Source organism: Rattus norvegicus, chromosome 13, assembly GCF_021556685.1.
Source record: "Rattus norvegicus strain SHRSP/BbbUtx chromosome 13, alternate assembly SHRSP_T2T, whole genome shotgun sequence".
NCBI classification, from domain to species: domain Eukaryota; kingdom Metazoa; phylum Chordata; class Mammalia; order Rodentia; family Muridae; genus Rattus; species Rattus norvegicus.
In genome coordinates, this window is record NC_141546.1 from 46,321,226 (window position 1) to 46,344,181 (window position 22,956).

The 22,956-nt window shown below is 50.7% G+C and overlaps 1 protein-coding gene and 1 long non-coding RNA gene across 4 annotated transcripts; one reads left to right on the forward strand and one right to left on the reverse strand.

Annotated features, from left to right (window-relative positions):
* Positions 1 to 4,580: 4,580 nt before the first annotated feature.
* Positions 4,581 to 11,347, reverse strand: LOC120096185 (uncharacterized). 2 transcript variants are annotated; one of them, XR_015635894.1, is made up of 4 exons: positions 11,157 to 11,347; positions 10,242 to 10,298; positions 7,971 to 8,008; positions 4,581 to 5,836 (listed from the first exon to the last, which is right to left on the reverse strand). It is a non-coding gene; the product is annotated as an uncharacterized LOC120096185 (long non-coding RNA). The 2 variants fall into 2 exon arrangements; XR_015635895.1 differs by having other exon boundaries at positions 7,929 to 8,008.
* Positions 4,976 to 21,746, forward strand: Nuak2 (NUAK family kinase 2). Of its 2 annotated transcripts, XM_087580486.1 has the most exons (8): positions 4,976 to 5,313; positions 13,666 to 13,786; positions 16,537 to 16,688; positions 16,953 to 17,018; positions 18,400 to 18,519; positions 19,010 to 19,142; positions 19,774 to 20,175; positions 20,948 to 21,746. In XM_087580486.1, the coding sequence occupies exons 1-8, from the start codon at positions 5,071 to 5,073 to the stop codon at positions 20,950 to 20,952; spliced, it is 1,242 nt and encodes a 413-aa protein (XP_087436612.1). In that variant the 5' UTR covers positions 4,976 to 5,070; the 3' UTR covers positions 20,953 to 21,746.
* The last annotated feature ends 1,210 nt before the right edge of the window (positions 21,747 to 22,956 follow it).

Consider the following 22,956-nt stretch of genomic DNA (forward strand, 5'->3'; position numbering starts at 1 on the left):
CCCGGTGACTTACTGCAGTGGAACCACACAGGGATGTGCGTTTAAAACCTCAGGGACCCACTAGAGGAATCCTGTAACTTTTAACACCTGCCTAAAGCTCAGACACCCGGTTTTGTAATGCCACAGAAGGGGAGTTGCAGAACCTCAGCGGTCAGAAAGAGGACCTGGGTCAAGGGGCAGAGAAGGAGGAAGATCATCAACAGGAAGGTGGGGAGCCTTTCGCAAAGCACTGACTGGAACCCCTAGAATTTAAGATAAAATAGAAAATAAAAATTAAAATAGACACCCACCCTTTTACCTCTTGGCATCCTGAGCTTAAAAATTAGCATGGGGGTGGTGGTTAGGAGTACCTTCCTTTCCCCTCTCTACACAGCCTTCTCCTGTGTGTCCTTTAGCTTCTCCTGTGTCCCCCAGCTTCTCCTGTGTCCCCCAGTTACCCTGTGTTCCCCAGCTTCTCCAGTGTCTTCAGCTCCTCCTGTGTCTTCCAGCTCTTCCTGTGTCTTCCGGCTCCTCCTGTGTCCCCCAGATTCTCCTGTGTCCCCAGCTCCTCCTGTGCTCCCCAGCTTCCCCTGTGTCCCCTCAGTTCCTCCTGTGTCCCCCCAGCTCCTCCTGTGTACCCCAACTTCTCCTGTGTTTCCCAGCTTCTTCTGTGTCCCCAGCTCCTCCTGTGCCCCAGCTCCTCCTGCCTGTGTCCTCCAGATCCTCCTGTGTCCTCCAGCTCCTCCTGCCTGTGTCCCCCCAGCTTCTCCTGTGTCCCCCAGCTTCTCCTGTGTTCCCCAGCTTCCCCTGTGTCCCCCCAGATTCTCCTGTGTCCCCCAGCTCCTCCGGTGTCCCCCAGCTTCTCCTGCATCTCCAAGCTCCTCCTGTGTTCCCCAGCTCCTCCTGTGTCCCCCCAGCTTCTCCTGTGTCCCCCAGCTCCTCCGGTGTCCCCCAGCTCCTCCTGTGTCCCCCCAGCTCCTCTGGTGTCCCCCAGCACAGCTCTCAGACAGCTTCAACAGTCACTCACTAACTCTGAGCTTATCTTCACACTGGCCTGGGTCAGATCAAACAGAGCTCAAGTGTCTGTTAAGTCCTTGTTGTACAGCTTCCCCGAAACACACTTGGATCTCTGCCAGGACTCTGACGGAAGGCCAGCCAAAACCCAAGCTACGAGGGCACTGTCTATCTGGTAACTTCATATCTCATTTGGTCCCAAAGCAAGCTCATGAAAGAGACATGTGACATGCTTCATACATGAATTCAGAGTATCAGGAGCCTGGGCAAACCAGAATCCTTACCCAGCCCCCATAAGCCTGACATTTCTGGTGCCATCTATGTGACCCTATAATGATAGTCTCTCTGTGACTTAGCTTACTCATTTGTGCAGAGGGTATAATCATATGCTAGTCCCTAGTGAGGCTAAGGCCAGCAAAGGCTGTCACATTCCTTGTAGGACTTGCTAGAATTTTAGATTGTAGCTCACTAGTTCCATTTTGCATTTGGGCCCCACAGGGGGTGTACGAGGCACAGCCACGACACTGAGATGATCATGTTTATTTACCTCCAGCTATGCTTCTTTCTAGCAGGTGACACTACATCTAGGATATTTAGATCGCAGGCCAGCTCAACAAATGGTAGATAGACCTTATACCACGCACAGGCAGTCACAAGCCCTGCTATACTCAATTCAGCCAGAAGAGGGCAGCTTTGAGCCAGATGTCTCAATTTTCTAAACTACCGGGCTATGCCAGCTCTTTGGAGTCATAGCTCCTGGTTTCGGAGAACCAGTTCTAACAGGCTGGTTCCTGTTCACACAATTCCACCAGCCCCTAAGAGGACAAGGTTCACATATCCAAGCCTTATTGTCCACCACAGAGTGGGGCTAAAAGCTGACTGAGGGCCATAACTCATCTGAGCTGTAAGGAACAGGCAATTTAACGACCAAGGTCTCTGGCTGGAGGTGGGTAGTGAGCTGGGTCCTGCATCTACTCTTCTCCCTGAGGAAAAAAAAATGCATCTGTCCTGATAGTCCCCGGGAGTAGACACTCTGGGGTCCTAGAGACTCCTCATGGCTCTCAGATACACAGAGAACAAATGACTTAGCTCTTTCCCTTCCTTCTCCCTACATCTCCATGCCATGCCTGAGACTAATCTATGTCTCACCCACCCCTTCAAGACCCAAGTGGCTTCCTCTGAGTACCCCCTGACCCCTGAACCCCTTCCTGAGTCAGACAATACCCAACTTTTCTCCCACGAACCTGAACTTCATACCACTTTGAGGGGTCTCCCACTCTCTGTCACAGATTATAGGGAAGCTTGTTTTATTTATATCTTCTTTATTGTTAGGCAGAAAACTTCTTGGAAGTGGGGAACTAATTAATAGTCATCCCCTCTAGATGTGCCTGACACCTGCCTTACGCCATTTGCCTTGCTGCCTCTCATTATGAGCTCCTGCCTACACTCTGAACTTAATACTCGTCATAGTCTCTCATTCTGAGGTGCTTTCACATTCCACCCAGTCCCTCGACATACAGAACATTGAGACTATGGAGTGCAGGAGTTCAGGAATAAAATCTTATCCCCAGTGACTACGCCAGAAGGCTCACTTTCTACAAAAGCCTTTAGACCATAGGTTCTCAACCTGTGGGTCTCGACCCCCTCGAGTCGCAGGATTATAGACCCCATATCAGATATTTACATTACAATTCATAACAGTAGCAAGATTGCGGCTATGAAGTAGCCACAAAGATAATTTTATGGTTGGGAGTCACCGCAATATAAGGAACTACATTGAAGGGTCATGGGATTAGGAAGGTTGAGAATCATTGGGCTAAGTAGTTGGTGATTGGGTGAGAGGGTTAGAAGAAATGCCTCCTCCTAAGACTAGAGCGTGAGGCAGACAGGACTGAATGGGGGTGGCTCAGCTCAGCTTAGATGTCCTGACAAATCCTCCAAGGATCTAAGCTCAATCTTTAAGTCACCGAGCCGTATCCCAGGTCCTCCCTACCCAGAATGAGAGTTAAGTTACAGCACTTGGCTGTTGTAATCAGTAGTTGTGTAAACAATTGTTAATTTATTTTATGTGTGTGGCGTTTGGCCAGTATGCATGTCTGTGCAGAACATGCATGCCTGATGTCCTTGGAGATCAGAAGAGGGCACCAGATCCCCTGGAACTGGAGCTTTGTCTGGTTGTGGGCCATCATGTGGGTGCAAGGGATCAAACCCCGGTCCTCTGGAAGAGCAGTTCAGTGTTCTTTCCTGCTGAGCCATTTCTCAGTTCCCTCGGTGGTCTCACTCCTCTGTGGCCAGGCCTGCTTGTTTGCCTCCGTTGCCCATCCAGTCATCGGCTCTGTATGAATCCACTGTACGCTTTGGTCTGCTCAGCAGTGCACCGGGTATCGGGGATGTTCAGGAACAGTGGTAAGTGTCTAGATTAAGTCATAAGGGGAAACCTTGGGATCCTCTGAATGTCTTCATCTTACGGGGAAATGTTGAGACAGCTAGTTAATGGCCACCAGGTCTTCTAGTAAGCTTTAAAAGCTATCTTTAGAAAGTCCTCCCAAACTATCCTCCTCTCGTCTGGGCTAGGGGGTCCCTCCTGTTCTCACGTCAGTCAGGACTAGAACCCAGCCAGGTCTCCCAGTCTGGAGTCTGCTCCTCTGACACTTGCTTTTCCTTGTCCTAATCTCCTGGACAGCCCCCCCCCCCCAGGACCTGACAGATGGGGAGCACAGGTAGTAGATTGGTTGAGCCTTTTCTGTTTTCACAGACTACTCAGAGTGGAAAGGCGGGCTGGCAGAAGATAGGATGATAAACTAGCTATACAGCTTTCGTGGGTCATCCACACTCAGTGGATCGTCTCTGGCTACCGTTTTCTTTCCCCACTGGAAAGATTCAAAAGGTGAACAGAAGTAGGAAAATGGGCAGATACTAGTTTGTTTTTTTTTTTTAATTTGATAGTTGAGGATGTAGTAGTCCTCTTTGATTTTTTTGCCAAGTCCTAAATTAGATACAGCTAGAGGTGAGGTCCTGCAGAGTGGGGAGGGATGCCCAGAATAGCTGGAATTGGGGAAGCCCTCTTGTCCTATATTCTATCTCTATAGGCCAGTGTCTGAAATCCAGCTCTGTGGCTTTCTTGTCAGCTGTGTGGCCTTTGGCAGAAGTAAACTCACTTTCTACATCAGAAAAAGGGGTTCTGGACATACCCTTCCAGGCCTGTCAACTGCAGCCAAGTCTCATGCCCAACCTCTCACTCTTGATTAAAAAAATCACTGGGAAGAAACCCTGGAACCAAGAAGCTCCTTACAGATTTAGGGACAAAAGGATGTAAGTCCTTGGAATGTGATCTGCTTTTCCCACAGTTTGTGAAAATCCACAAAGGCCACCACATCTTGAGGAAATCCACTCAACCCTATAAAGTAAGGATTTCCCAGGCCTGTTGGATTATGGAATCGAATTAAGGTTGGTGGAAGCCAGAGTGAACTTGCAGGCAGGACCGCTTTCTAACCAGTCAACCTCCAACCCATTCCATCTCCTTATTCACCCTCTTCTTTACGGACCTCAAGAAGTTATCAAATGGCTTTTCAGATTTTGAGCTTGGGAGAAACAATTTATTTACTGCGTGTGGAGAAACACTTTGGGGCTTTCTAGTGCTCTTAGATTGTCCCTTGCCAACTGAGAACACAGCACAATAGCACAAGGCTGGCGTCATTCAGAGACTAAAGCAATTCAGAGAGCTTTCAAATTTAAGGACTGGCACTTCGGTAGTAATTGACTGTGCCTCCTTTCCCGCATTCCTGGTTCTCCGGTCCAGGTGGGCGGGGCCCCATTCACACCTTTCTGCGCCTAGCCAAGGGGAGGAGCGGGGCAGGAGCCGTTGAACCAATGGGAGAGGCTTTGGTCACGAGTCGCCGGCAAGCTGGCTAATGGGACGCAGGGGCGTGGCCAGGACCTTCCCCCTCCAAACGTTTTATAGCAATTCGGAACGCGGGGCTTTCTAGCGTGCTCGGGTGCGGCTGTGACCTCTGAGCCTGCGGCTCTCCGCGCGCTGCTGCTGCTGCCCGACCCCCTCCGCCTCGCCGTCCCCGCACCATGGAGTCGGTGGCCTTACACCGGCGCGGGAACCTGGCTCCCTCGGCCTCCGCCCTGGCCACGGAGAGCGCCCGGCCGCTGGCGGACCGGCTCATCAAGTCGCCCAAACCTCTGATGAAGAAGCAGGCGGTGAAGCGGCACCATCACAAACACAACCTGAGGCACCGCTACGAGTTCCTGGAGACCCTGGGCAAGGGCACCTACGGGAAGGTGAAGAAAGCACGAGAGAGCTCGGGACGCCTGGTGAGTGTCCCTCGCGGCTCCCGGCTCGCCGGAGCTCATAGCGCGTCCCTTGTGGTGTCCTCGGCAGAGTTGCCCGGCGCGCGCATTTTAGATGTGTCTGTCGGTGCTTTTCAGGGACAGTGCTCACGGACTCAAGAATCTTAGCTGCAAATAGATGCCTGTGGTTTGGGAAGACGGGGCTTAACTTGAATTTTGACGGGAACAAACGTCAACAGAGTAGAATGGAAGGAGGAAGTAGAAAGCACCAGCTCTCTGTAGATAGTGTGGAGATCTTTAACTCTGACTTGACACTTCGGGGCCTTTCCAGACGAGATGAAGCAAAGTTTCGTTGTGATGGGCTTTTATTCTGGGAAGTGTAAAACCAGGCCCGAGTGCCAGGTTCACTGTACCTCCCAGCACTCCAGCCATGTCTTTGGGTTTGAGGCCTTTGGGGAACTTGCCCTTTTGATTCACGCGTGTGTAATCGTCATAGTAATCCATAACTCAGAGCGAGTTCCTCCATGTCTGTTTTCTGTTTCCCCTTCTGCAAAAAATAGGGAGAACACAGCCTGTCTCACAAGCTTGGAAGAGTAAGATAGAAATGCACGTGAGCCCTAATCATAGGTCCTGTGCTGAGAATGAATACTTCTATCTGGAGGTGTCCCCTTGAAAGGATAGCAGATTTACCAAAAGTTACACAATGTTTCCTCCGCACCAGTTCAGCAGGTCTGGGTATTAACTAGGTACCCAGCTCAGTTTAAAATGCTCAGTCTCTCATTTCCCACCAAGTATTTTTAAAAGATCCATAATCAGAGCAGGTAGGTGGTTTAGGGGTAACAGTTGGTGGATCCAGTGGATGCTGGTTGTGGTGGTGGGGGTGCGTGCCGCCATCATTTGCCCTCTCGACTATGGGAATGGTCCCCTCCCCTAATTGTTTGCTTTTGCAGCCAGTAGCTGGTTTGAAATTCAAGAAGTCATTTCATTGGTGAAGGAGAGTGGATGTTGGAGAAAGGAGTGGATTATAACCCCATCAATAGGAACAAGTATGTTTTTCCTGCTAAGGCCTGGCACGGTCCCCAGTTGCCCGCTGCCAGGTTACAGTTATTGGGCAATCGTGTACTTCCGGGCTTTCTTTTCTTTCTCTTTCTATAAAGTGCCAGGATCCCAGAGGCTCCAGGCTTGAGACTTCAGGGCCCAGGCTTTGTCTGGGGGCTTAGCTAGAAAATAGTTGCTTGTGGCTTGTGTCCCATGTCTCTTGTTGTGGGAAGAGCGGGTTGAGAGAACTAGAGTGTCTGAGAAACTGAGATCAAAGTTCAGAGTTCCCATCGGCTCCTGACTGAGGTCACTGCCTTACACACACACACACACACACACACACACACACACACACATACACACACACACACAGAGAGAGAGAGAGAGAGAGAGAGAGACAGAGAGAGAGATCACATTTGATTTTGAAGTGAAGTAAATCAATGACTCTTACATCAAAACAGAGAGACTCAGAAGGAATCCCCATGTGTCTTGCTGCATGCAAGGAGCCAAGATCAGCAAACGTGGAGAGTCTGCCCTGAAACTCCCCAACCAGACCACCCAGGATTGCTGCCTAGAGTTTGCTCAGGGTCCCCTCTCTTTCTTGGAAAGCAGCTCTCTGCTGTGCTAATGATTTCCCAATCCTGGAGCAGTGCCCTCATCCTCACCCACCCACCCACCCACCCACCCACCTACCCACCTACCCACCCCTACGTCTTAACTGCTCTCCCTAAAGAGCCGCTGCTTCCCATAGTTCAGTGGGGGAGAGGGACATGGCCTGGCTGCTTAGGTCTTATTAGAACTGTTGGTGGGAACTCAGTTCCCAGGAAAGCCTCCTGCCATCTGGAATTTCTCACCCCATTTGTAGCTTGCTTCCCACTCTCTTCTTGGAGAGATGGTTAAGCAGGGTCCTGTGAGATTATCTGCAGGGAGGGACAGGTAGGTGGGACTAATGGCTGCTCCAGGAGGGCATCAGAGGAAAAACAAATATTTGCTCTGGATCTCAGACACATTCCTGGTATCCAAATGACATTTCCTCCTGTGAGTCTCCCTGGCTCCCCTGACCAACCCCTCTCCCTAAAGACAAAAACACATGCTGAGGTCTCACCAAAGCCTTTGGTCTGATCTGCATGGCTGTCTCAATCACCCCTAAGGGGAGCCATGACGGGCAGGAAGGCAACCCATGTGAGTAGTTCTGAGGGGTCACATTGCTTCTGCTCCTTTTACATTTTTCAATTGCTTAGTGGGCTTCCACACATTGGAAAACCGTGGAGACAAGTTGCTTCCTTCGTTGGCAGATGAGGGAACTGAAGCCCAGAGAGAGGGAAGTGACGTGTCTTCTGGCTGGGCAGTGGCAGACCTGCAGCAAACCCTCCAGACTTGCCTACCATACGCCTTGGATGACCAAGTGCTGAGTCTTGGTCTACGAGTTAGCTTTGAGATGAGCCTGGGCTTGCCTCTGAGTGCTTTGTCATCCATCGGCTAGTTCCAACTGCCCTCCCAGCACTCCAGTCTAACCTCCAGGCAATGGTTAGACGGGGAGACATCACTGGGAGCCCCCTTCTCAATACCCTGCTGAAGGATCCTCAGTGAAGGAACCATACCATATTTCTGCAAAGCGTCAAGTTGTTCTTCCCACTGCTTACCAGATGCGTTACCTCTCTGTGTTCCTCGGTGTCCATACCTGTAAAGTCAGATTATAATGTTGTAGGTTTCCCTAGGATTGAATAAAGTAATATCTGTAAAATCCTAGCAGTGTCTCAGACACATGGGACATATTATCCCAGCCAGGGCGGCTTTGACCTAGGGAACTCTCTCTCTCTCATCCTGGACCTCTCCTGCCTCAGTAAGGAGCACAGATTGGGCTCGGTCCTCCTCTTGAGTTGAATCACTATGGTCTCTGCTTTGTTCCAAGCCCTCATCTCTTATTCAGCCAACTTCAGAGGACGGCTCCTGTTGGCCAGCTGCCAGAGGCTTGTTGGGCAAGATGCACCCTCCCAGCTCCTCCTGCACCTGCCTGCTTAGCAGCAGGGAGGGAGGCTGCAGGCGACTCTTGTCCTTGGGCTCCAGCCAAACCACACAAAAGGGCTGGGCAGAGAAGCTCCTTGCTCAGGAACCTGGCAGAGTGGGCTAGGAGGAGGCAGGGAAGAGGTGGTATTATATGGGACCAGGGGAGATGGCTCAGGTTACCCGAGCAGCTTCTTCCCGATTCCTGTCTAGCTCTTGGTAGGTGGTACATCCCGCTGCTCAGCCAGGACTGCCTACACCTAACCTCTCTGGCACTATCTAAGTGGGTCATCATCCAGCTCCTTGCCTGCTTCCCACAAAAGGGCAGAAAGGAGTCAAGGATCTTGGCTGTGACCAGAGATGCCCAACTTGGACCATCTCTCCTAGCACCCAGAACCAGCATCTCTCCGTTCCCCGCCCCTTTCCCTTCTTTTTCTTTCTAAGGCTTTTTGATCGCCTCAATACGGATCATTCCTAATCCGAGCTCTGGGAGAAAGGCAGTATTTACCCACGGAGCCTCAGCACCGACTCCTCAGGGTGTTGGCAAAGAGTGGGCATGTCTTAAATAGGAAGGAGTGGCACACACAACGTGGCCCATGGCAAGATATGGGCTGTCCCTTCTGCAGGGACGGGGTTAGGCAGGATTGGACACCTCCAAGAAACTTTTGTCTTCTGAGATTCTCTCCTCTGTTGTAGTCCTGTCCTGTGCATGGAGGAACTTTAGCTTTCAAGTTTATCTTTCTGAAGTGGTCACTGCTGGTTGGGGAATTAGCTTTGTTGCCTTTATGAACTCGCAGAGCTTCAAGGACAGGAAAACTCACTGGCATGGTCTCAGCAGGAAACCCTTATGCTCTGACAGTTAACATGGCTGAGCCCGATGACCTCGCACCAGTCCTTTGGTGGTGCCTTCCTGACACTGCAGTGACCCATTTCTGAAGAAGCTGTATACAGAAGGCTGAAGCACGGAAGGCAACTTGGAGATCTACCCCAACCTGCCTGGCATGCTCTGATTGCTCTCTCTTAGCTGAAAACCTCACCCATCCTTCCATATCTGAAACAGTTTTCTCCTGGGCTGGTTTCCCATGCTTTTCCAAGTAAAGAAAGCCACTCCCAATGTTCCCCAAGGCCTTCCACAAGCCAGGACGTTAAATCTAGACAACCAAGGAGTGCAGCGATAGCTGAGCTGTTAAGAGCACTTGCTGCCCTTGCAGAGGACCTGGGTTTGGTTCTCAGCACCCGTGTGGCTGGCCACTCAGAACCATCGGTAATTCTAGTTTCAGGGGATCCAAAGCTCTCTTCTGACCTCCATGGGCATTGTATGCATGTGGCACACACGCATAGCATGCAAACAAAATACCCATATTCATGAAGTAAAAAATAATTAAATCTTATCAAACAACCCAGATTCGCCTAGCTTTCTGTGCCTTGAGTTACATAGCTTGAGAGAAACCAGTGTGAATCAGCTGCCTGGGTTCACACAGCTGGCCACGTGTTCAACACACAGAATCATCCCTGGCCTGGTTTTCCTTCTTCCGCCTCAGAGTGTGGTGGCCATATAATACATTGATTGAATGTGGGTAATATGCAGGGTAAAGAGGGTGGCACTAGTAATTGTATCGGGGAGCTGAAATGATGGCTCAGTGGTTAACAGCACTTGCTACTCTTCCAGACCACTCAATTTCCACTCCCAGTACCTATTCTGTCACAAGCATCCATAACTCCACTTCCAGGGGTCTGATACCCTCTTCTGACCTCCCTGGGCACCAGACACACGCACACACACACACACACACACACACACACACACACACACACACACATAAAATTAAGACGTTTGCAAAAATTAAAAAAGAAATACGTCGGGACAAAGACCCTGGCCTGTGGCCAGCCTCCCCTTGGGTTTCGGGTACCTTCTTCCTGGGCTTCAGTCATCTCATTTTCATCCTTGGGCACAGTTGCCAGTAACCCTGTAGGTGAGAACAAAGGTCTCTAGAAATTACTCCTTGTAACTGAGGGAGATACCCGCCCAGGCCTGGGAGGGAGGGGAGCGGGGAAACTATCTGCTCACTGGTTCCCTCAGGCAAAGATCATCCGGAGACTTAACAAATAGATATTTGTAACGAGTGTTCACTAGTGTGCAGCTGTTAAAGGCCTCTGCACCCAGGACTCTTTCTAGTCCTGAGAGGTAGTAGATTGAACTGACTTTGATATAACCAGGGCTGGTAGAGTTTGGGAACAGTGGCTTAACCCCATCATATCAGTGGTAAATCAGTCCTTCTTGTCTGTCACCCTTTTGGGGACTGATGGAGGACCAATAACGAGCCTTGTTTCCTTCCTGGGAAGTGCTAGACTGGATCTCCTAGGACCTACTGTAGACAACTGGGGGGTTCATTGACCTGCCCCTCACCCCTCTGATGTCTTCTAGGAGAATGAGATGGGGTGAAATTAGAATTTCACGTCTTCTAAGGTTAGAAGTGGATCTTGAGACCTGTGTGCCCGCTAGCCATCCCAAATAATTCCTAGCACCCTCAAAAATCTGTTTTGGAAACTCATTTCTTTTGGCCCCTACTCCCTCAGAGCTCTGTCCCTAAGCCTATGACATCATCTCAGTTTTCTATACACTTGTGTGTACACAACTGTGCATCTGACATCTGCCTAGTCGTTGCCTGGATGCATTTTAAGCGCTCAGGTATTTTTAGTTGTCTAGATAGTGATGTGTGTTTACATACTGTTTTTACTGCCCATAATAGATCTTTTACAGATCTTTGTCTCTAAAGAGTTCACAGCCCTTTACTCATTGTCTGGTTTCACGAACAAAGACTTACAGAGAAGAGAGCAGGCCATGCAATCTCCCCTTCAGGGTGAGAAAAGCATCATGGAAAAGTGGTGTGTGGGAGTTTTGCTCTGTGTTGAATGGAGAAGAGAGAGGTAGCTCCTCGTTGAAGGAATAGTCAAGGCCTTTGCCCTACTCCCCAGTTCTAAGCCCAGGGGTTTTCTGCCTAGCTCTTTAGGGAGTGGGGTTAGGGTGGAATGTTGAAGCAGACAGATCTTCCATCTGCATCATCCCCCTGCATTGGGCCTCTCGGGGATGAGGCTCCATGGTGACCATCTGCCATTGTCCTCCCTGCCCTGTTCTGGGGAGGGCTGAGAATGGGGCCTGCCCCCTTTCAGCAATGCAGCTTTAGGGCCCGTTGGGGTGGAGGGCACGCCATCCCTGACCCGTTGCCGGGGTGACGGGGCTATGGGCATTGTGAGCAACTCCTCTGACAGGATTAGGGCTATTCCGCATTCTTGTCAGATGGGGAGCACAAACCGAAAAGAGCCTGCTGTCCAGAGAGCTGAAGCTATTGTCTCTCTCCAGAGCCTGTGAAAGGGTGGATTAGAGGCCCCGCCCCTCGAGCCGGGGTTTCCTTTCTGTCTCCTTTTGAATCCAGAGGGGAGGCCAGCCCTCCTGGGAAATTGAATGAGGAGCTGTTTATCTCAGTCTGGGCCTTCATATTTCTCATTACTTGCGCGAAGGGGAAGTCTTACCATTCTGTTGGTGTCCTTGACCAGAGCTTGCCAGGAACTGACTGACTTGGGACACCCAACCCTCACCCAGCCCGAGGACCACTGGCATTTGTACAGCTCATTTCACAGACCAGATCAGGAAAGGCCCTGAGACTACTTAGTTCAATCTGTTTATTTCACTGGAAGGCAACTGAGGTTCTGACAAGGGTAGGACTTGCCCACAGCACTAGAACAGAACAGGAGAACCAGGCATACTGGGTCCTGGCTCTGTGGTTTCCATTCTCTTCATTCTAGAGAATGCCATGGACCAGAAAGGTGGAAGCTCTTAGGTATTGATCTGTAACTCCTCTGTTTCCTCTGTACCTACCCTTCCTGAGCCCCTCCACACACCAGCTGGAGGTGTTAATCCTTTCCCACCTTTAAGACCCTGTAAGACTGTAAGCCCCAGAGGACTGTCTGTCTACTTGTTTGCTTGTTGTTGAACATTCCTTACCTGGACTTCGAAGACTGCTCACTGGAGGGTGGTTTTTGGTTTTTGGTTTTTGTTATTGTTGTTGTTTGTTTTTCTTGTTTTGTTTTTGACGATCTTTTTTATTACAGCAAATAACTCACTAGCATATTAGATATATCCGCAGTGTTGTAAACCATCACAATACAAAATAAAAATGCTTTCATTTAATATGTATGGCTGTCTTCTCTGGATGAGTGTTTGTACATCTGCAGAGGGCATCTGGTCCCTTGGAACTGAAGATTTACAGACAGTTGTAAGCCACCATGTGGGTGCTGGGACCCAAACTCAGTTGGAAGAACAAGCCAGTGCTCTTAACTGCTGAGACGTCTCTTCTCCAGCTCTCTAAAACCGCTTTATCATCCCAAGTAGAAGGGCTGTGCCCATTAAATAGTAGCACCCCAATGCCATCTTTTGCCCTATACCCCGGTATCTTTTGAGCTATTTTCTGTCTATAGAGTTGTTTACTTTAGTACCTCATGGAAGGGGACAGCATGACGTCTGTCACTCTGTGGGTAGCTTATTTCACAGTACATTTTCATGGTTCAGCCATGCTATAGTAGGTATCAGAATTCCATTCGTTTTCTGACAGATAAACACCAAATTTGTCTCTCCATTCACCTGTTGGGAGGCACTTGGGCTGCCGTAACGTTTGACTAGTGAGTGGTTGTTCATAGCAAACTGGTGTTCAGGACAGAAGAAGAACAAAACTCAGCTTGCCAGCTGCGCTAGTCAGTGACTACGGCTTTGAAGGAAGTATTCAGCCTGCTGGGTTTCCAGTTTATTCACCAGTGACTGAGGGCAAGGACGTGTTCTCCATCTTTGTCCCAGAACTCTTGGGGAGGGCCAGGGTTATTTACTAATGCAGTACATTGCTGTTCACTGACTAATGTGTGTCAGGTCCTCTGCCTGGCACCCAGGGCTGAGCGAATTGTCCTGAGCAAGTCATCCCAGGTCCTCGTCCTTGGGGTGCACATTGTCCTTGGGGGTGCACTGTGCACATTTGATTTGTAAATCCTAAAGCATCAAGCTTCACACAGGTACAGGTTGTTATGTTTCTTGTTCACCCGTAGACTTTAAAAATGAGGTCATTAGTCAGTGCTGCACTGGACTCAGGTGACGACCTTTTCTTGACAAGGGGATCTGCAAATTGCCGTCACCTGCCCTGGTGAAGGCGGATGGCTTCCCTTGGTACATGCTACGTGTTGCAGCTGCAGGCAGAGTATTAGGGCCAGGGCTCATGGAGCATCCTCTGAGATAGATGCCTCTACCTTGCTAGACCTTTCTCCTTAATCTCTGGCATCCTCTGTTCCCAGGTGGCCATCAAGTCTATCAGGAAGGACAAAATCAAAGATGAGCAGGATCTGTTGCACATAAGGAGGGAGATCGAGATCATGTCTTCACTCAACCACCCCCACATCATTGCCATCCATGAAGGTACGGTAGTGGGACGTTTGGAGCTGGGAGCCTGGAATCTGGGGGGGGCAGGGGTGCACAGAAGTCAGATCTGCCAACACGAAGAAGTGACACGTGCCCAATGGTGATGCCCTTAAGCCCAGCCCTAAGAGGCTTGAGACAAGAGGAATATAAATTTGAGGTCAACCAAAGGTGCATAATAGGACCCCACCTTTAAATAAATACATAACTTAAACAAACAGGAAGTAAGAATGAGAAGGACTTTGAAGTTGCAAAAGTCGGATTCAAAACCCTGCCACGACCCCACCTTTAAATAAATACATAACTTAAACAAACAGGAAGTAAGAATGAGAAGGACTTTGAAGTTGCAAAAGTCGGATTCAAAACCCTGCCACGTGACACGTGACGCTTCCCTTCCGAAACGGCACAATCCATCTATATCACAGGTGGTTGCAGAAATCCACCTGGATACTTTCACTGAGTACTCTATAAGAGGAAAAACCGTAGGTGTGTTTGTGTGCTTGTCACGTGGCTGGGGTCCTACCTAAAATCCCACGCTTGCTAGGTAAGTTCTGTAAATTGAGGTGCATCCTCATCCCAGACTTCAAGCCTTTTGTCACTGTTGTTGATTTTCCTCTAATTGCGCTGCCTCCCAACCCCAGGAGATCCTTGGCAACCCAGGAGAGGCTGAAAGACCAGAGTCTGCACCTGTCTCAGGTGTGGGTGCTGTTCAACGCTCCCCTGTTAGCCAGGCCTCCCCAAGTCACCTTGTGCCCCTGAATCACTCCTGCATGGGTTTGCTCCGCCTCATCTTGCCTCTCTCCTGACATCAGTTCTGGCTTGATCTCTCTGGCTGCCCTCTTCCCTGCAACCCAGACAACAAAGTGAGCTAGGAGGAGGGTGACAGGGGAAGAAGGGAGAATGCCCTCCCACGTACTGCTTCAAGTCTTTATGTAACTTCAGTAACCTGGATCACAGGGACAGCAGGAGGGAAAGGAGGCAGGAGCTTGTAGATTTGTCTGGGGTGGTTTTCTTTTGTCTGAAGACCCCTAGTAGAACCAATAGAAATGTCTCGACTCTCATAGGAAGATAAAGGGCAAAGCTACTGTTAGGACCCTGTGGCTTGAGTCTGTCCCATAAGGAGCCCAGACAAGTAGCTAAGAAGGTAGCTGAGAAGGCTAATTGTATTTCTCTTTTCTTCCCTCCGGGAACAGTGGGCAGATCACGCTTGGCGATTGGCTGTGTGTGTGTGTGTGTGTGTGTGTGTGTGTGTGTGTGCGCGCGTGCGCGCCCCCCCCCACATGCATGTGCATGAATTGGTGTGTGTATGAATTTTCTCCATACCCAGTTCCCACTTGGGAATGAAAACTGAAATGATGCATTTCATTTGTTTTGTCTTGTTGGTGTGTGTGTGCGTGCATGTGTGCGTGTGTGTGTGTGTGTGTGTGTGTGTGTGTGTGCATGCCTGTGTGCGTGTGTGTGAGCGCTCATACTTGTTCACACACTCAAGCGTGTTGATGGTACAGGCACAGGGCATCACTGTTACTGGTGTCTATTCATCTTCATCTTGCTATAGACTAGATATTTTGGTCTACAGGAATGCTGGGACTGACTTCTAATGTTCCTCAAAATGCACCATGCCAGCTCTTTATCTTTAGTTCCTAGCCTAAAGGTTGCACAGAAACTGAGAACCACATATGAGGGGTCTCAGTCAGGCACTCCTTAGAGTCTGGGTCACCACGTTTACCTGGAAAACAACACCACACGTCTTTCCTCTGGCCTTGAAGCTGACATCTGGGAGTGAGGACTCGCCCTTAAGCTCTCTCTCAGAGGCTCTGGGGCTGGCCTAGCAAGCCAAACTCATAGGACCCGTTTAACACAAAGCTGCCATGTCATAGACTAGCGTGTTCTGACACACCAGTTGAAGGGCCAGTTGGATGAACCAGTTATTTTCTGCTTTCCTTAGAGGACTGGAGCCAAGACTCAGCCTGGGGTGGTGAGACGGCCCCTCCTACACAGGGAGATGGGCTAGCCGGAGTGGGCTGACTGCCAAGAAACCAGCCAGCCAGCCAATTAATTACCACGTGTTTATTGATCGCTTTTGTAATCAAGGCCATATGCACTCCGGCCCTAGCCTGCGTCCTCTGAATGGCGGCAGGACTGAGGACTGTCTCAGCTCTCACAGTCACAGGGCAGGTCTGAGGTTTTAGAATTACACTCGAGAACAGTGTACAGTAACAGGTCCCGTTTTCTGAGCACTTTCTCGTGTATCAGATAACGTGCCAGACCAAGAGCTGACTATCGCTGGTTTCTCGCCTGCTTCTCGCCTGAGACCTGGGACGTTGCTTTAATCTCAGGGGAGAAAACTAAGGCACGATGGTTTGATTACCTATCCAAGTTCATCCATCAGCTCTGCCTTCTCACTGGCAGATCTTGTAGCGATTTGGCCAAGGTCATAAGATGAAGCGTAGGGTCTCAGAGGGCCTATCTTTTCCTCCCATCTGTGATATCTCTGCCTTCCTGGGAGATTGCAGAGTCCTCGGAAGCTCAAACTTAGCCACTGACCTCAGGTCTTGATATGCTGCTCCTAGGAGGCACTGAGTCTTCTTCGTAGGCTCTTCTGTCCTTATTCGCTGCCCTGTGGCCCCTGTCCTCTGTAGCAGACATTCCAGAGAAAGGTCCTATGTGGGGTGAGGCTATGACAGAGACTTGTGGCTGAGGTGGGAGCAGCATTCTCCGGGAGGCCTGACATTCTCGCTTGCCCGCTCCAGTGTTTGAGAACAGCAGCAAGATTGTGATTGTCATGGAGTACGCCAGCCGAGGCGATCTGTACGATTACATCAGTGAGCGGCCACGGCTGAATGAGCGGGACGCCAGGCATTTCTTCCGACAGATCGTGTCCGCCCTGCACTACTGCCACCAGGTAAGCGGCCACCCACCAGCCCTGCTCGTGTTCTTTTTGGGAGGGCGTGTCTGGGGCTCTGAGACTGGGACTCAGAGAAAGGCTTCTGGACTCTCGGACCGAGGAATGCTAGTACCTCTGGCTTTGCTCTCTTGACCACGGAAAGGCCTTGAACTCTGGGGTGAATCTGTATCCCATCGTGCCTATACTCAACTCTGACGAGGTCCCTTGTCTCCATTCCCTTTGCTGGCGACATTCCCCAACTCAGTCCCCTTCCTCTTTCAGAACGGGATTGTTCACCGGGACCTCAAGCTGGAGAACATCCTTCTAGATGCCAGTGGCAACATCAAGGTGAGGTCCCTGGACCTTAGCCATCTCCTATCCCAACACTTCCTTTATAGATGAGGTACTGAGTCCTCAAGAGGAAGGCCACCCCACTAGTGACTGGCAGAAGTTAGGCTAAAATAGAAACGAAGACCCTGCCTCTCAGGCCAGTTATATCTCAAGTGTGGCAAGGGTCTAATCGAAGGTCAGTTTTTATTCATAACTTTGGGGCCAGCAGGTACCGTGCCCCGTTCCTCTTGCTCCCAGTGCTCGCACGCAAACCTGCACACACAGTTTAATCTGCTATAGTCAGCACGTCCTATGGCCCCTTTCCTTATAGCGCTCACTTTCGTTTCTCAAAAACACCGGATTCTCATACTCATGCTGAAGCAGCTAGGTTTACGTCCATCACAAGTTCGTGCCAAGGAAATAAATAAGAATCTCAGGGCTGAAAGGGCAAGATGACAAGAGCTGGCTGAGGTGACAGGCTAGCCTGGCAAACAACTGGGAGGGTGACAGTCTGGCCCTTCTTAGATCTACCTGACATAAGACAAGGGTCACTCCATGGCTGCTGACCTGCGTGTCCTGAGGTATCCTGGTACTGAGTCAGTAGCCCTTATCCAGGCCATTCCTGAAGCAGGTGGAGTTTCTTAGATGCTGACCGGAAAGGAGGCCAGAGCCAGTAAAACTCACACAAGCCAGAGAAGGGCTTAGACTCTGTTGGTACCAATCATCAACTCATTAAGAGTTCACCTGGCAACTGCTTGATAAGACGCCAATAAAGCTATAAACAAAGGAGCCAGAGATTCGTAAATAGCCCTCCCGCCCTGTGCACATGACCCTTTGATGGGGTGAAGGGTCAGGTAGCCCCAGGGTCTTGACCTCCACCTCGGGCTGATGGGAAAGAAGAGGCTGATCTTAGAACCTAACCTCTCTGGCCCCTAAAATCCGGCAGCTCGGGGGGTCTTTTGAGAGGATTCCATCTCCAGGGCTGTGAACAGCTCTGACTTTTGTCCTGTCCTCTCCTTTGCCCCTTAGCCACGCAGGTCCACCCTGGCTTCCTGCCTACGTGTGGGCAGAGATGAACTCTTGGCTCAGAAGGGAAGCTCAGCAGTCATGTAGTTAGTGGGTCAGGGGCCTTGCTTGCCTATTGAGGGCCTTAAGGCACTGTCCTTTAGGACCTGAGCTATGAGGTGTGGGTTGAGTGTCTCTTTCCTTCCACCAAGGTCTGGGTTTTCCCAGGATCCTGTGTTTTGGGGAAACTGAAAGTGATAGTAACAAGATGAGGAACTTTAGGACTTCTTGACTGCAGCAGATTAAACTGTATTCCTCGGAGAGAGGATGGCCAAGAGCTGCGGAACAATCCACTCAACCTTTGTCATGACCCGTGTTTGCCCCAACTCTATAGATTGCTGATTTTGGCCTCTCCAACCTGTATCACAAAGGCAAGTTCCTCCAGACGTTCTGTGGGAGCCCTCTCTATGCCTCACCTGAGATCGTCAACGGGAAGCCCTATGTGGGCCCAGAGGTAAGCATCCTTCTCCTACCAGCATCCCTGAATCCAGGTCATGCAGTATGGATGAGGTAGTTTGCTAGTTGCTTCCTTTTTCAGAACACAAAACTCAGGCCCTTACAAAGCAGTGACCTACCAAGCCTTGAGGGGAAAATAGCAAGGCTATAGAATGGAGGTCTCCTGAAATCCTGCCTCATTCTTGTCCCCTGGTGCTCTGCACCTCCTGGCACTCAGTCCACCCACCCCACCTTGACCTAGAGGATGGCAATGGTTCCTATGCTCCTGGCTGTCCTTTCCACGGGGTGAGGGGGGTGACTGGCAGCATCTTTTCCTATGAGCTCCCTACCCCTCTGTCGTACCCCCTCCTCCACCCCCAGTTGCAAGAGAGGGTAAGAGGAAACCTTCAGATGAGACCTTCCGTCCTGTTGGAGACGTGGGCGGCAGCTCTGCAGTCTGCAGCACGTGCTGTGTCTTTGCTGAGCGTCCCTCCCCCCCCCCCTCTCAGGTGGACAGCTGGTCTCTGGGCGTTCTTCTGTACATCCTGGTGCATGGCACCATGCCCTTTGACGGGCAGGATCATAAAACCCTGGTGAAACAAATCAGTAGCGGGGCTTACCGAGAGCCGTGCAAACCGTCTGGTAAGTGGGAACTGTGACCAGACTGGGGCGGGGCGTGGGGTACACCGTCACTGCCAATGATTCCCAGCACAGCGACTAGACAATGGTGATAAGGAAGGTAACAGTCCTTAGAACTCTGGGGAGATTAGGATGCGCCCCACTGTTCTCCAGTCTGAGACCTCTGAGGACTCGGGCAGCATTCTTCATTGTGAGCATGCTTTAGAAGTGCTCCCTAAGGTCTAGCTTAAACCTCTTTGCTGGAGTTGTACTGTTTCTTGTTGACTTTTTCCCTCATCCTGAGAACTCTGACCTTTTATATAAGATATAGACAGGGGGAAGAAGTATAGAGAGCTTTGCTTTGTCATTGAGCACAGTCCCTGTCCTCAGAGAATGGGGTTTCAACAGAGAAGGAAAACACAGACGTAGAAAAAGGGACTGAGAGAGAAAGCTTGTGGGACAGAAGCAGTTGCCTGTGTCTGTCCTGGAAAGTTGACCAGGGGAGTGGGCCTGAACCAGTACGGAGCCTGAGGAAGGAGTACATTAGTCTCACCCAGAAGCATGAGCAGTGTGTACACTTAGGGAGGCAGGTCCTTGGAAGATGACCTTGGCTGCCGGTCCTTGCAGCTGTTAAGCCCTTGCCTTTGTTTTACAGATGCCTGTGGCCTGATCCGGTGGCTGTTAATGGTGAATCCCATCCGTCGGGCCACTCTGGAGGATGTAGCCAGTCATTGGTGGGTCAACTGGGGTTACAGCACCCGAATTGGGGAACAGGAAGCTCTGCGAGAGGGTGGGCACCCTAGCGGTGACTCTGGCCGGGCCTCTATGGCGGACTGGTTACGTCGCTCCTCCCGCCCCCTCCTGGAGAATGGAGCCAAAGTGTGTAGCTTCTTCAAGCAGCATGTGCCGGGAGGTGGAAGCACGGGACCGGGGCTGGAGCGGCAACATTCTCTTAAGAAGTCCCGCAAGGAGAATGACATGGCTCAGACTCTGCAGAATGACCCAGCTGAAGATACTTCCTCTCGCCCTGGCAAGAACAGCCTCAAGCTTCCGAAAGGTATCCTCAAGAAAAAGGCCTCTCCCTCATCGGGGGAGGTACAGGAGGGCCCTCAGGAACTCAGACCAGTGTCCAATACCCCAGGGCAGCCTGTCCCTGCTATACCCCTGCTCCCAAGGAAGGGCATTCTTAAGAAGTCTCGGCAGCGTGAATCTGGTTACTACTCCTCTCCAGAGCCCAGTGAGTCTGGGGAACTCTTAGACGCAGGTGATGTGTTTGTGAGTGGGGACCCCGTGGAGCAGAAGTCTCCACAAGCTTCAGGGCGCCTCCATCGCAAGGGCATCCTCAAACTCAATGGCAAGTTTTCCCGCACAGCCTTAGAAGGCACTGCCCCTAGCACCTTTGGCTCCCTAGACCAACTGGCCTCCCCTCATCCTACAGCCCGGGCCAGCCGTCCCTCGGGAGCTGTGAGTGAGGACAGCATCCTGTCCTCCGAGTCCTTTGACCAATTGGACTTGCCCGAGCGGCTTCCCGAAACCCCACTGAGGGGCTGTGTGTCTGTGGACAACCTGAGGAGGCTTGAGCAGCCTCCCTCAGAAGGCCTAAAACGATGGTGGCAGGAATCCTTGGGGGATAGCTGCTTTTCTCTGACAGACTGCCAAGAGGTGACAGCAGCCTACAGACAAGCCCTAGGAATCTGCTCGAAGCTCAGCTGAGGAGGAGAGGCAGTGCCCCAGTGATGGGGTAGACTCTGAGAGGGGTTTGCAGAGGAACCCTGGGTAGGATTCCCCAGGGGAGTAGAGTACATCAAGAACTCTCTCTCTGTCTTCAGCCTGATTGAACCTGGAGGCTGAGAGAAATAGCAGAGATATGGAAAGGACTGACCTACAGAGTCCTGACTGCCAGAATGTTCAAGCGGGGCCACAGAGACCTGAAAGTGCCTACCTCCTTTATGCTGAGTGCTACCCATGGCATCTCCCCCCTGCTCTCTGCCAGTGTCAGGGTGTACCCACATAAGTTCCTGTTCGCATCGACCACCAGGGTTAGAACCCTGACATCCCTGGAAGTAATGTGGAGCAACCTCGCTTATTTAAAGAGGAAACAGCCTCTGGTTTCCATCTCTGCTGCTGTGCATCTCAAAGACCTAGAAAGACTCAACTGCTGTTTCACTTCATCTCAAGGGGACCTCAGAGACCTGAGCCTTGAAGCTGTTCCTGATAACCAGACTATGATGGATATGTCTGTTTCTCAGGCCAGCAGGACCCAGAATGTGCTGACTTATTTATTTTTGTGATTCTCACTTCTGGTTTCTGTTTCGTTTTTTCTGTTGTTGGTTTTGTTGTTGTCGTTTGTTTCTTGTTTTTTGTTTGTTTGTTTGTTTTTTAAAGTGAATTTTGCTGCTTTCGGTAATGTGAATGCTGTGTTCTGGGGAAAGCCACTGTGTCATTGAAGTGTGTGTACAGAGAAGTATTTGGCAGTGATTCCTTCTAATGGGGGGTGGCTTTTTCAGATGTATGTCTTGAGCACTGTCTGGATTGGGTCTCCTGTCCCCTCACACCAGAGGCTGTCCACCCTCCCTCATCTGTGGCCAAAAAAAACCTCATTAAAACCAGCAACGGCAACTGGAAAAACAGTCTCTTGTTCTCTTCGGGGACTTGGGTTCACGTGCTTGAGCCTTTTGATACTTTTCGACCACAGATGGGGCACAGATTCTGTTTAATCAAAATAGGGCAAGGGGTTTAGGAGGTGCTGCTGGGCAGTCAGAATGCTGTTTAATGCGTACTCACACTTCCCAGCACCGTAAAAGAATAAAATCAATCAATCAAACAAACAAAAAAACCCTTCCAAAACACCCAGGTCCCCTGCCGTTAAGCCTGACCTGGTAAACATCTGGAAAAAAAGCCTTGGCCCAGAGTCCTGGTTTCTTCTTCCCTTCCCTAGTACTCAAGGAAGAGATGGATCAGGTGGATTTCTCCAGTCGATTCCCTTCTCCCCTCCCCCACTGGCCTGTGCCCTGCCCACTGCAGCCTGAAGACTCTCCCACAGTCTTTATTCTCTGTGAAGAAATTCCCTTTCCTTCCGTACTGGATAGCTTCTCCCTGGGCCCTTGGTCCGGACTCTGGGAGGAAGTCAAGAATGCTTGGAATGTCCACCCTCCCCGCCTGCCCCTCAGCCCCCTGCAGAGCTGTCCCTGCAGCCTGTTCCACTGAGAAGCTGCTGGACTCTGGGACTGGGAGGACAGAGGACAAAGTGCGGGCAAGTACCTGGTTGCCTTTGGTCCCGAGCAGGCCCTCTCCCCACCCCCACTCCTGACCTACTCTGGTACTCACCCCGTAACTGCCCAGTTCTGACTGGCTTCAGTTTCCCAGCTATCCACCCCCACCTGTCCTCCCAGTGTGGGGGGCATTGTGGGATGAAGACTTGAACCTCCTTCATTATACCTAGAAACATAGAAAGGTCACAGCCTAGAGACGACAAGGGGAAGGCTGGGCCTCTAGGGGGTTAAGACAACACAGTTCACAAAAAAATTGCTCGAGTGACCCCAGATGTGCCTGAGGTCCCAGGACTGGGCTAGGCTTGCGTAAATGCTAGAACGTCACAGGCTGGGCCTTCATCCCACAGCCGAGTGTGCAAGACTGGTTGCTTCCTTCCCTTTGGGCCTGCAACAAGCCCTTGGTGTGCTGAACTGTGGCAGACAACCCGGGTTGCGGTCAGGCTGGGGGCAGGCAGCACACGGAAGCAGAGAGGAGTTGAACTCAGTGAAAATTGTCCAGGAAACATTGATGGGAAGTTTAGATAACAGAGGCTACCATTTATTTTTTATTTATTTATTTTTGATGT